The sequence below is a fragment of the Empidonax traillii genome, unplaced genomic scaffold (assembly GCF_003031625.1).
Source record: "Empidonax traillii isolate 1590-97213 ecotype Southwest subspecies unplaced genomic scaffold, ASM303162v1 scaffold725:size316836, whole genome shotgun sequence".
Classification (NCBI taxonomy): domain Eukaryota; kingdom Metazoa; phylum Chordata; class Aves; order Passeriformes; family Tyrannidae; genus Empidonax; species Empidonax traillii.
Window position 1 is genome coordinate 209,546 of NW_020955918.1, and position 14,125 is coordinate 223,670.

Here is a 14,125-nt window from a genome sequence, read left to right on the forward strand (position 1 = left end):
TTACTTTTCTTATTGTTTGTTTTGTTTTCCTCACTTACTAAGAGAGGGTCTGGAAAAACTAATTTGAGATACGACCACTTAATACTATAGTAAATCAGACAACAAACCACAGAATCACAGAATTATTGAAGTTCAAAGGGACCTCTGGAGGTCATCTTGTTCAACTTCCTTGCTCAAGCAGGACCACCTGGTTTCCCAGAACCATATAGCCCTTGAATACCTCCAAGCTTGGAAACTCTAGAAACCGCCTTGGGCATCATAAGTCAGTGTTTGGTCATATTCACAGTAAAAAAGTGTTTCCTGATGTTCAGAGGGACCCTCTTGTGCTTCCTTTTGTGCCCACTGTCTCTGGTCCTGTCACTGGGCATCACTGAAAAGGGCCTGGCTCTATCTTCTTTATACCCTCCCTTCAGGTATTCATATAAAAATCCCCCTAAGCCTTCTCTCTTCTCCAGGCAGAACAATTCCAGCTCTCTCAGCTTTTCCTAATAGGAAAGATGCTCCAGTCCTTTCATCACCCTAGTTGCCCTTCATTTCACTCTCTGCAGTATGTTCATGTGTCTCTTGTACTGGGAAGCCCAGAACTGTAACCAACCCTTCAAGTGTGGCCTCACCAGTGGTGAATAGAGAGAAAGGATCACCTTTCTCGACTTGCTGGCAATGCTTTGCCTAATGCAGACCAGGATAACATCCACCCCCTTTGCAGCAAGGGTACGTGCTTGACTCAATAGAACCTCAGTAGAGATTGTGCTGAAGTCCCCTAGAAATGGTGAAGTTAAGCCATTCTGAACACAGGTATCAGCAAGTCATTCATTTTGCATGAGCTATACTAAGAAAATAGGTAAGAATATGTTAAGAAAATAGGGGACATGAGCAGCACATATCCCAGCAACAGCTTCAACAGGAATTCTAATAAACCGACAAGAAAAATCTTCTTTATGAGGCATGACATCTACACATTTTTATGTATCCAGGATCTATTGTTACACATCTGCAGGCACCCCAATTAACAAAGCTGCAGGGTGTATATCCCATAGGGACCCTGCTTCATACCCTCTCTGTCCTCAGGACTTTGACACTCTACAAAGAATCACAGATTTATTCAGCCACAGAAGGGAAAACTTTAGTACAACTATGAGTGGGTCACTCTTTCATATATTCCATTCTGCATCATATCCTATATTAAATCTACATTGGATACAATAGGAAAAATATGGAAAAGCACTCTTTTTAAGTGTGCCATAAATACTGATTCAAGGTGTGATGAATCCATGTCCTTGCAAGTTAAGCAAGATAACTAGAATCATCAGTGGTACAAGAGGACGTATCTGAGTTCCTTTATCATAACACCATCCCCAGTGAGTGCTCCAAATTTTTATGATTTTTACAATTATAGGGAATCCCAGGCCAACACATGAATGTCTCCTGCACTGTTTTAAAGTAATGACACATCCCATGAGCAATTTTCATAGAAATTAATGAGTTCCCTAATTTTAGGAGGTATTCCAGGCAGTTTTCAATGGAAGCAGTTATCCACCTGCACCCAAGAAATAGTCAGAAATTAAGACTTGGACCTTTCTTCATCATTGTTATTACTGTCCTACATGGGTCCTTCCACAGTAAGAAGCTATTATGAACCTCACTCTGAGGCTGTAGCACCCTCCGTTTACTGCAGATACTTTTTGGTACATATTTTTGGATTTTATTCAGGAAGTCTGAGCAACCAGACTCCAGTATTTTCTGTACCCTTCCAGCTTTTACAGAGCTTCTGAGGATAAAATAAATAAATAACTTTTAAAAATCATAGACTAGGTATAGGGAGGGGGGAATGTGTGTGTGATACAAGGGTACCATAATACAACAAGAAATAGACTGGAGTCAACAGGAGTCATCCAGGCAACCCTCTGATCAAGAGCAGGATCAATAATATCTAAACTAGTCCTGGTGTATTCATCTGTTAAACATTAATTGAAAGAAACATAGAAAGCTATGTGGTCTTAATTATGCCATGGAATCTCCAGCAGGGAAGAATTAGGCCCAATGCCTGAAATAATTCCTCTCTTTAACAAGTTGTTTGGGGTTTTTTTAATAAATACTTTCAAAGTCACTCTGACATACTCACCAGCACTTATAGCTTTGAGGGTGGAGTCAATTAAAAGGTTTCTTTCCACATTCCTTAAATCTCCAGGTCTTTTCAGACAGATTACACTTTAAATGCCCTTAAGATTAACAACAGATTCCAAACTCAAGTTCATTTAAGTACCTCTTAAAATGTTCTGAACCACTGGATTGTCACTTTTTCTACTGGGGTCAATTTGTATATGAAAAGTTGAAATGACTGTTGAATGTTACCCTAATGATCTGAAGCAATAAACCCGAATGAACTAAGTCATTGTTAGATTCAATAAATTTGATGACAAATTGTACATTTGGGGGTCCTGACCTTATCCACTGGTAATGTAGCAATCCAAGAATATGTTCAATTTACTGGAATAAATTGCTGTAGTTGTCTTAGATCTGCCTTACAAAAGTATTTTACAGACTTTATTTAAGAATTTATAAGGTTCAAAATTTTCTCCCCTATTGAAGGAACGAAAGGATCTTTTTTTTTTTTTTAAAATTGTTAGATTTCATATGACTTCATCAGTTCTTTCATATGTGATGGCTCGGAGCACACACAGCCAGAGCTGGCTGAGGCAGGGCAGCTGCAGACTGCCTCAACCCTAGCTTGGCAGGTGACACTGAATGGCTACAGTAGCCCTTTTCAGCAAAAGCCTGCAGATCTCTCACCCCTTCCTCTCATGAACAAACTGCACCTCAGATATTCTCCCCAGACTAGTTTTCCCCCCATTAATAATCTGAGGCAAGAACAGCCTACTAAGGCTGAGGATAGTCTGATCTCTGGCAGCCCAACACTGTAAGAAACATTCCCTCTGCCATTAAGAGTCTCTCTCTTTTTTTTTTTTTTTTTTTTTTTTTTTTTTTTTTTTTTTTTTTTTTTTTTTTTTTTTTTTTTTTTTTTTTTTTTTTTTAATTTAAACCCACTTCCATGTATTCAAAATTGATCTTCAATTAGGCCAAGAGATGTAGGCACAATGTTGTATTAGTATGCAGACTGAAGAACTGATATAAATGTAATGAAGTTTTTCTGCTTTTCTACTTCTGTTTCTTCTGTTTATCAAAAGATGGGAACATGCTTCTTGGCTTACTGGGAACATCCTTATTGGCTGGCTAGGTACTGTGACTACCAACTTCCTCTCATAATCACTGACTGTAACAACAGAGAGGTGTAGCTCCTCAGCGTGCATCATGCTTTGTTTCTAGCTGTGCTTTTACACTTAGGATACTTGCATATTTTGAAAGCTGAGTACTCAGGCTATGCAGTGACTGTAGTGTCTGCACACTTTCCTTGGATTGGTCATTTTAACTCTATTGCTTCTACTAGGTCATAGAAAAAGGGATAGAAATAAAAGGATCATCTAGACTGTGGTGTCCAAACCATCACATAGACATATCCCTCCTTCAGGGAAGATTATCCATTCACAAACATTCTGGAGACATACTGGACAATTCTGAACACATGCTGTTTGCCATTTCTGAGTATGTATGGCCTTACTGTCTTTAAGAATCATTCAGTAACAAGTCAAACACCTTAAAGTAATGGAAGTGTACTATGTTGATAGTATCGTTTTAATCAATGCCTTTTTCTTACAAATTATGCAAAAGTAATCACGTAATATGCAAAATTTTTTTAACAATGTGACTGAGTTTGACAGGACAAGACCAGTGAGAGATCTGTTAAAGGAAGAGATATCTAAAAATATTTTCTCTGTGAACAGTTTGCACTGACAATGTTACTGGAACATTATAAAGTTTGGTTATTCTCTGCTTTAAAAGGCATTCTGCATAGAGATAGCTTGAAATAACATACAAACTAAGGGTTTTCATGGTCGGAATTCAATATTCCTGCCTGCAATATTTTGTCCCCATTATATTTGATCATTCTGATCTTCAGAATGCAAAATAGCTAACTCTGGTTTCTCAGACTTATGGCAGAGACTAACATTTACATAAAAGCTCAAAAATTTCACTCGGGCTTAGTGTTTGCACAAAAGTCAATGTGCCTCAGACCCCAGGAAAAGTACCTAAATCTTTGCAACATCTTTTAATCATTCACCTCTTTAATAGCTTCTTCTGATAAATTTTCAAGCATTTTCCATTTCTTCTATCAGAGTTAAAATGAGTAAGTGTAAAATTAGCGCAATATTGAGCAGACAATGTAGTGGCAATTCCCATGATGCTCTAATATTTCAGTATCCTGTCACCATTTTGCCCGTTTCAGAGGAACTGTATGCAACTGTGAGATCCATTAATGTTATATCCAGAATTTTAAAAACCTCATTGAGAGGATTTTTTCTTCAAAGTGGCCTCAGAGAGATAAATTAATAGGATGTATTGGTTAACCCAGTTATAAAACATCACAGTCACTAGGACATTAAACAATTGAGTGATAACATCTTTGTCCCTATGCATATACTAGTCTAAAGCTTTGCCTTGGTATCTTACAAATAAGCTGCATACCTAGAAATATGTCTTGCTTTACAGGTTTGGGGTTTTTTTCAGTTTAATTCTTCATAACCATAAGGAAAACCACATTCACCCCTCCTTTTTTGTGACCTAAATGTGTCAAAGATCCTCAGCCCTGTGATATTTATTTCTTCTGAAAACACGAAGTTATGCTATTGTCAGTTATGGAATGATCACTCTCAAACTTTACAAACTGGTGCTAGCTTTTAAAAGTCATCAAAATTTTGAAAAAGTTTCTTCTTACTTATAATTAAACACAAGTTACAGCACCTCCTGCTCCCATGTGCATTCTTTTTTTTAGTATTTAAAACTGCAGCCCTTTCACTGATCCCTGACAAAGCAACTATATAAAAGAACACCTCTGCCTCCAACATAAAGGTATTTTGCATGTGACAAAAGCTTCCACCTGTGCATCTGAAAAATTTAAGAATGGTGGTTTACTTCTCTGGATGCAAATGCATTATAACATAATAGCCATCAACAATTCCAGCTATCCCTGACTTTTGATGAAGATACAGCACAGCAGTGTGCGGGCTAAGCAGAAAAAGGGATGTCTGTCTGCCCTGGGCAGTACCACTACCACCAGCCACATAACCAGGGAGGAAAACACTTTGCTGCCAGAAACAACTTGGTGCAGGCACCGCGCTGAGCCCGTGAGAGGGCCAAGCACCAGCAGGGGCGGTGGGACACGGCCACTTTTCCCACGGATATTCCCTGTGGAGCAGGCAAGCTCGGAGGTGCACAGGCTCAAAAGCCATCTTTCTGCAGCGACGGCGAGAAGGGTGCAGGGGATCCAGCACCACGATCCTACGGCATATTCTGCCTGTCGGCTCCATCTCGCTCTTCCTGCCTTCTCTGGGGCCTCAGGCCCTGAGCTGGCGGGTTGCAAAACTCCCCTGTACAAACACGCAAGCTGCAGGAAGGGCAAAGTCCTGCGGGTGTGGGGGCGGAGACCTTTTTACTCTTCCTCCTCCTCGCCTGAAAAGAAGGAAACTCGGAGAGCACGGTGATTACAGCAAACAAAAACACCGGACCCTGCCCCGCCACCCCCGCTTTTCCGCCGCGCCGCCGGCACTGCGCACGCCCGGCGCGGCCGCCGCCCCGCATGGAGGAAGAGGAGGATGAGGATGGAGGAGGCCCGGGAGCCGCGAGGTGTCCGGCGCCGTCCGGGCGCTTCGTGCGCTGCCTCTACGCGGTGGGATTCCTGGTGAGCGGGGAGGCGGCGGGAGGGCCGCGGGGCCTTCCCACGGGGCCGGGGAGGGGAGTGCTCTCCGCTCCAGATGAAGGCTGCTGGGTTTCCGGGGTACATCGCTGCAGCTGCTCCTCGGGGGGTTGGGATGTTTGTAGCGATAGTGGTGTGTAGCGGCTGTGCTGTTTTAGCCGGGCGAACAGCCCTGCAGTTTGATACACGAGTCGTATTTTTATCCTGTGGGTGCCGTGGAATAGCGCAGCGCCCTTAAAGGTGAGCCTTGCCTTGTGCGAAGAGAGCTGTCCCTGTGAAATACCCATGATTGATGTAAACTTATAAAATAAAGTAAAAATAATAACGAGAACAAAGCACAAACTAAAAACGGGGTTTTCTAGGGGAAAAAAAAAAAAAAAGTCCGTTCCTGTGAGAAGATAGACTTTAAAGATGGGTCATATTCTGTATTGATTCACTAGCCCTAGGAAAGTGCCATTTGAAATTAAAAGGGATTACTTGGAAAGTGAATACAAAGTGAGTTCGAATTTGCATTGTGAAACGTTGATATGCTGTCGATATGCTGTCTTATACTGTTTTACCCTTAGGTTGGGCAGTAGAAACAACCTAGTTGGTTTGTGTCCTGGAGCAGATACTCCAGGAAAAGGTGTGTGTTAGAACAAGGTTTGCTTCTTAACTTACTTTTACACACTCTGGTTCTCCAGCACTGTAATGTCTTGCTGACACCGAGCTGGAGCACGCACAGGTATCATCAAAGTGTCCTTTTAGAGGTGTAGTATAATATGGAGCTGTTGCTTGTAATGCAAGTTTCCTGTAGCCGGGCAAATACAGGGTGTCTGTCATTCATCATAAGAAATTATACATGAAATGAGAAGTAACTACCCATGAGAGAGGATGGTGGTTATTGGGTTTTGCTTATGGATCTTACCTGCACTCTTATGACAAGTTCAGTACTGCCAGGGTATATTCTGAGACTTGTTGTTTTTAATGTCTCTGTTGATAACCTGGATGAGGTCATTGAACCTCTCTTTGGGTTTGCAAATGACACCTAAGATTGTGTTATTGCAGGTGTTTGGAAGTCATGTACTCTGTTTGTTAATGCTGATGTATTTAATGATGATTCTAAACTTGTCAGTCTCAATTTCAAGCATCAAAAGATAAATTAATGACAGACTGGGAGAATTTAGTGATACACATTTTTACCATTAGGCTTTGGAGTAATCTAGTTCAGTTCACAGTCACTGATGAAAGGTGATCTTGCTCCAATAAATCTTCTCCAAGGCACACTAGATGCTGTGCCAGATTCCCTTCTCTTCCAAAATGTTTTTCACATATGCTTTTATTTTTTTATTTTTTTTTTCATGTTTCTGTCTTTTCACTACATTTAAGCTATACACAAAGGTGTAGGTAAGTTTAGATCATAGCTTCTTCTCTGTTGCAGTTGAGTTGAAATAGTGAAGTTTTTCAAAATAGACTTTCTTTGCACAAGTAAAAAGCATTTTTAGGTAATTGAAATCACGGACAACTTTGAATTTAAAATAATAGTATCAAGTACTTTTCTTGTTAAAAGGGTAAAGTTTAATATATATTAAAGAAATATTTAATGTTTAAGTGTGTATCTTGAGAAGGATTGTATCTGGAGGGAGGGAGAGGACTGAAGTTTTCATAAGTTTAACTCCTGTGTGAGGCAATGTGTATCTTTCAGTTTATATGTTTTGTACGTATTTGATGCACTATAGAGGTTACAGCATACCACGTTGGACATGAAAAATTAATTTTCTTTTAACCTTGTGTTGATATGGAGGAAATTTACTTCTTTTCTTTTTTTAAATGTTGACTATTATTATCCAGATTTCCATCATCTTTGTATAAGTTATTAAAACTTTCCTTACCTTCTTTTCAGGATTTATTTGGGGTGAGCATGGTTGTTCCTTTAATGAATCTTCATATTAAATCTCTCGGAGCAAGTCATACGGTGGCTGGAATAATAGGTGAGTTGTAGTTCTTGACTGATTTACCAGAGAATAAGATAAGGTCTGGATTATGCAGTAAGTCCAATTTACTGCAAGTTGGACATTGTAACATAATTCTTCCTTGCTAAAAGCACAATTAAAAGTAAGGACAACTCCCTAGTAAAACTGTAAGGGCAGAAATACTGTGTTAGACCCATAGACTTGTCCAAGTGTGCATACTGACAGTAGCCAAAAGCACATGCTCGGGTAAGAGTACACTTTGGAAAGAACAAGGAAGGCTTGCAGTAACATTTGTACAGATGCTTTTCCAGCATTCAAGAATTCACAGCTCAGCAATTTAGGGAGCCAGAGGTGTTGCTTCTAGTTTTATTGTTATTTACAGACTCTGCAAGCAGTACTTCTGTATCTGGTTCTCCAAAGCTTTCCAAAGGCCATGATTGGTCCCAGTTTGATTCAAATCCTTGCACCTGCCTTGGCAAAATATTTATTCACTTTAAGGAGTGTTTACAAGTAAATTCTGAAGATTGGGAATTTTATCTTAAAATATTAAGTGATGAGTTCTGTGGGTTTAAAGTTCTTTAAAGTACGTTGTATGGTAATGTTTATGATTTGGAGTGGTACAAGTATGATATTCTTTATAGCTATGTGTGGTTGACATGGGCCCTGTTATTCAGTTTTTTATTATATTGCTTTTCTATTTTAGCACTTTTCATGAAATAATTCTTGTTCTACACTGACTTGACAGTATTATTTTAAGCAACAATTAATTAGAAATATGTCTTCAACAGTTTGATTTTTAACTTTAAAAAAAACTGGGGTTCAAGCTATATTCTTATAAATAAGACAGTCTGGCAGATATTTTTGTCTGCTTCTCTTTGTTCATTCTTTTTTATCTCTTAACTGCTGATAAATTTCTAGTCTCCAAAATGAAAAAGTAGGGTCTGTGGTTTGTTCAAAGTATCTGTGGTGCCTTGTAGTTGGTTGAAGTGCCAAGTGGAAAATAATTAGTCCCTCCCAGTAATGAAATTTTCTCCTAATTCTGAGAAAGCAACTATAAATGCCTATATCTGTTTTGTTTATTACACCATTCAGAGCAACATCATTCTACCTTAATTAGTTTTACAAGTTTTCAGCACTTTTTTTTGTCATTCCTGAAACTATTTCCTTGATTATGTGCTAAACTCCACTTTTGGTTTGTTAATGCTCCCTCTTCCCATTCTTCCAGTAAATTATTCCCAGAATTTCTCTCATTTTTTATCATTTAAAATTTTGTATAGTTTTCATTTAAAAAAAAAAAAAGTTTAATTTTCAACACTGGTATTTTATTTGGTTTAGGATCTCTCTATGGTGTAATGCAGCTGTTTTCCAGCACATTTGTGGTAAGTTCCAACACTGCATTCCAGAGCATGTTGGTATTTCTATGGATTGTAGGGGGAAAAACGATGAGGCTAATAATGGTGTTTCTTGACATTTTGAAAATGCATAAAGTGCTCTTATAAGCATTTTTGATTATAGGAACAAGTTTTTAGTTTGTGTGAAAAATGTTTGTTTCATTTATAGTGAATTGCCAGATTTCTCAGACCCAAACAGAATACAGTTTTTAGACAAAAGTTAGAATACAGTTTTAGGCTCAGATATGTTACTGAGCACATCAGAGTCACAGAGGGTTATCTTCAGCGTTGGTGCTGGTAAAGCAGTTGCCTTCAGTGCAGTAGCCTGTCCAAAAACCAGTCTAGTGAGTCAACCCTTCATAAGCCTGTTATCTATTTTGCTTTCCCTGCCTAGTGAGCAATGCCTTGTAATTCAACATATGGTCTAAATTAATGCATTGCATCTTTGCTTTTTGTTTGGTTTTGTTTTCTATTAGCTGTTGGTTTTTTACATCCTAATATTACCCTGGTACTAGTTTTCTAACTTTCAAGGACACAGATTTTGAACATCTCATGAAAAAAACTGTTTCAGGGTTTGTTACACAGGCCATCTGGGATAATTCGCCATCCTTGTGGCATTTTCTTGGAACTGCAAGACCATTGTCTACTTTCTTTAAAAAAAACTTCATTTTTGAAATCATGCTGATTTTTAAGCATTCTAATTGTAAGTTTTGTGTTTTCCCTTTGCATAACTACTTCTTACCTACATGCTCAGATGACAAACTCCTCATAGCTAAGATCATTTTAGGATGTTCAACAAGTGTCTAGTACACATCAGCCATTGATGCAAACAGATATTTGTGGTTGGTCATGATAAGGTTTTCAGAAGGCCCCTACTGCTAATATTTTGGGGTGTTTATTGCAGGACTATTTTTAAAAGGGAGAAATTGTTTTTTAAAAAGCTCTATACATAACATGAAGTGTAATCATAGTTTCAACAGGTGCACTGCCAACAGGCCAGAACTCTGCTGGGGACTTCCAGATTTTGAGCACTTAGGAATGTTGTGCAATAAACTTATTAAGCTTTCATTGACAATCCTTTGATCTCTTTTCTCAGTTTAACTTAAAAGTACTGATTGTTCATTGTACATAGCTTAGTGTTATAAAAAACTAATCTTTCTTTCCTGCTTTGTAAAAGGGCTGCTGGAGTGATATAGTAGGAAGACAGTATTCCTTGCTTGCCTGTATTCTTCTCAGTGCACTGGGTTACTTCCTTCTTGGAACATCCACCACAGTGTTGCTGTTTGCCATTTCTAGAGTCCCTGTAGGTGAGTAAACACTTGGCATCTTGCAATTTAAATTCCCTCTAGTCTTAGCTTGAGAGTTACTACAGGAAAAAAATCATATATGGATGGCTACATCATCACCCAGCAGCACCAACTGAACCTTAGTAATGGAAAAATCTCTACAAATCAAGAATTCTCATGACTTTTTCCTGAAAATAGTTTGAAATGTTGTTGTGACTTAACCCACCGGGCAGCTAAACTCCACAAAGCCACTTACTCACTCCCCTTCCCACAGCGGGATGTGGGAGACAGTCATAATTTAAGAAAGTAAAATTCATGGGTGAAATTAAAGACAATTTAATAGGTCAGAAAAGGAAAGAAATAGTAATAATAATAAAAAAGAATTAGAATATGCAAAGCAAGTGATGTACAATGCAGTTTCTCACCACTCGCTGACCAGTACCCAGGCAGTTTCTGAGCAGTGGCCCCCACACAGCTCTCCCTTTTATTTATATGCTGAGCACAACACCATATGGTATGTAATCTCCCTTTGGCCAGCTGGGGACAGCTGTCCTGGCTGTGTCCCCTCCCACCTTCTTGTACACCCCAGCATATGCACTGGTGGGATGGGGTGAGAGTCCTTGAGTTAAGCTAAGCACTGCTCAGCAACAACTAAAACAGCATAGTGTTATCAACATTATTCTCATCCTACATCTAAGAAGAAAATTAACTCTATCCAGATGAAACCAGGATAAATCTATACTCAACAACTGTCACAACTTTTATGCCACCTTGAATGGCTGAAATTCACGAGAACTGGAGTGCAACAATATCTTGAAAGAGGCTATTGTAAATTTAGTCATAACAGGTACACAATATACCCGGTGACTGCTGGAAATCTTGGCCTGCAGTTGCAATGGAGAATGGAATGATACATGTGTTGTGGGTTTTTTATGCTGAAAATATACTTCAAAATGATACTAGAAAATTTGGCTGAAGTTTGAGGTCATTGCTTCAACCAAACATTTATGTTGTAAAAAGCATGTATGTTTGCAGCACAGAAGTGAACTTTGTGCCAGGGTATGTATCAGAGTTCTTAAAATAGTTGAACACCTACTGAGCATATCGTGATACAATAAGCATTGCTATTACTAAAGGGCACTGTTATGGCCCATAGTTTTGATTTTAGAACTCCTAATATTTCTAAATTTAAAGACAATTTGCTAATGAATTGCTTGGTTGAAATTTGATTAGATGAGTAGTAGATGTAGTAGTTTTTAATCCTAACATCAGAGTGACTGTGACAGCATTGCCATGGTCAGAGAAAAACCACATAAAGAATTGCATTATTAATATTCTTGCAGTAATGCCTAAGCTTCTCTGCTCTTCTTTTGCCACTCACCAGTTTCCTGTATGAACTTGGTGTGTTATAATCTTGGCACTCTTCATATTCAGCCAAGTTGGTACAGAGTTATGTCCATAAACAGAGAAGACATTTCTACTCCATCAAGGTTCCTGTATTAGCAGCTATTTTATTCCTAGAGTGCTTCAACACATGACTTAGTTCTTCTTTCATTAGGGCTACAGGAGCACTCTTTGACACGGATGCCTGAATAATTTTGATTCCTATGTCCAAATCCTTGCCAGGATTATGGTCATGGCCCAGTGTACTGCATGGCTCTAGCATTGAAGAATTTGTGATTAATGGGATCTTAAAAATATAAATCATACAGATTTTGACCATTGATATTTCTGATAGCTTCTGTCATCTTTAATCTTTTGAACAATACATGCTTGTTATTTTGTTTATATTGTGTTGCAGGTATTTTCAAACACACACTGTCTATCTCTAAAGCCCTGCTTTCTGACTTGGTTTCGGAGAGAGACCGCCCTTTGGTAATGGGACGCTTCAATGCAGCCTCTAGTGTGGGCTTCATTCTGGGGCCTGTGGTTGGTGGCTACCTTGCAGAGTTGGAAGGTGGCTTTTATCAAACATCCTTCATCTGTGCCTCTATCTTCCTTCTGAATGGTGGTAAGTTATATGTCGCATTTTGCATCTTGGATCCTTTCATTCAGTACTTTTGTGGTTTTAATGCCATCTGTAATACCTTGAATTCATAGTGTGTTTATCATCTGTGGCATAAATGTTCTGTATACCGATACTACTCTTTGAATTTGAACCTAAGTGGAAAGAATTTTGGGAATTTTGGAACAGTTAGCCTCTAGGTGCTTCTTTGTGTTGCTTATATCCCCCTTTACATTCAGACACAAATAGGAATGTTTGATGTGCCTAAAGATCAAGACTGGAACTCAAAATTTTGACTTTAGTCTTTTGATTTGTTCATATGCTATGAGTGTGGCATCCCACTGTTTTCCTTTGTTGCTTTCAGTGTATTAAAAATTGAACTGATACTGTGAATAACACTAGCCTTAATGATTGCAATTTTTTAAGTGAAATTATTGTTGAAGTCTTTTTTTGAATTGTTACAGTCAAACTAATGTCTTTACAGGAAAGTTGATGCAATCAAATGAAATAAAATGATTTTTTGATTTACATAGGTCTTGTTTGGATGTTACCCTGGAATGAAGAAAACACTGCCAACCGGGAACATCAAGACAAGGGAACAAATAGTTTCTCAACAAAAGCAAATCATGACCTGCACTTGAAATCAGCAGCTAATAGAGTTGTGACAAACAATAATGTTTTCCAGTCTCCATGGATCCAAGTTGCAACAGTGTTGAAGAAGATTAAAGAGATTGCATGCTCTAACTTGTGGGATATATTCTTAGTGCGGTTTCTGATGTCTGTGGCTATACTGCTGTACTATAGCAATTTCACTCTGGCCTTGGAGGAGAGATTTGGGGTGAAACCCTTGTTCTCTGGATACTTAACAAGCTATAGCAGTGCACTTGGAGTCCTGGCTGGTTGTCTGCTCGGACCAATAACAAGGCTCTATCAGCACAACACTTACAGAATTCTGTTGCACTCCAGCACTTTCACCTGCACGCTGATTCTCCTGTACGCGTCAGCACTGAACATATGGATGGTCATTTTGTCTTCCACATTCTTAGCCTTTTCAACTACTATAGGTCGTACTTGTATCATTGATCTTGAATTGACCATTGGTGGGAATGAGGCCAGTGGCACACTTCTAGGTGTTGGACAGTCCGTGACATCAGTGGGACGTATAGTTGCACCACTCCTTTCTGGAATTGCGCAGGAGTTCAGTCCTTGTGGCCCTCCAAGTCTAGCTGTTGGACTAGCTTTAGTAGCTATTCTGATAATGAATGCAAACAAACAAAAATATTGTAGTCATGGAAACGTGAAGTTAAAAAATCAGTAGGCACAATTTTGGATTGCACAGATGTATCTTGACATGCCAGGCTTGTACAGTGGTTACATGATCTTTTAAGAGGGCACATTGTGTTCATGTGGAGGCAAGTATTTCTGCTGCAGGGATGTTAACTCTAGATAAATGTTATTCTAACTGGTACCACTAGAACTTGTAAGAGGGACCTATGTTGCTATATTGTACTGGCTGTGATTTTCTTTTTTTTTTTAAATGGATTTTTAACCCTTTTTGAGGGGAAAAAAGAGTATCATGAAAGCACGAATCCTGCTTGTAGCTCCATTTGAAACAGTCTTTAGATTGAGAGACTGTTTAAATACAGAAATTAATTCTTGTTATTTATTCAAAGGTGAATATT

At 38.8% G+C, this 14,125-nt stretch overlaps 1 protein-coding gene across 1 annotated transcript; it reads left to right on the forward strand.

The window, feature by feature from the left end:
• Positions 1 to 5,679: 5,679 nt before the first annotated feature.
• Positions 5,680 to 13,877, forward strand: MFSD9 (major facilitator superfamily domain containing 9). The gene is made up of 6 exons (XM_027900423.1): positions 5,680 to 5,794; positions 7,692 to 7,779; positions 9,097 to 9,140; positions 10,330 to 10,459; positions 12,240 to 12,449; positions 12,977 to 13,877. Exons 1-6 carry the CDS (start codon positions 5,693 to 5,695, stop codon positions 13,759 to 13,761), a joined length of 1,359 nt encoding a protein of 452 aa, XP_027756224.1. The 5' UTR covers positions 5,680 to 5,692; the 3' UTR covers positions 13,762 to 13,877.
• Positions 13,878 to 14,125: the final 248 nt, after the last annotated feature.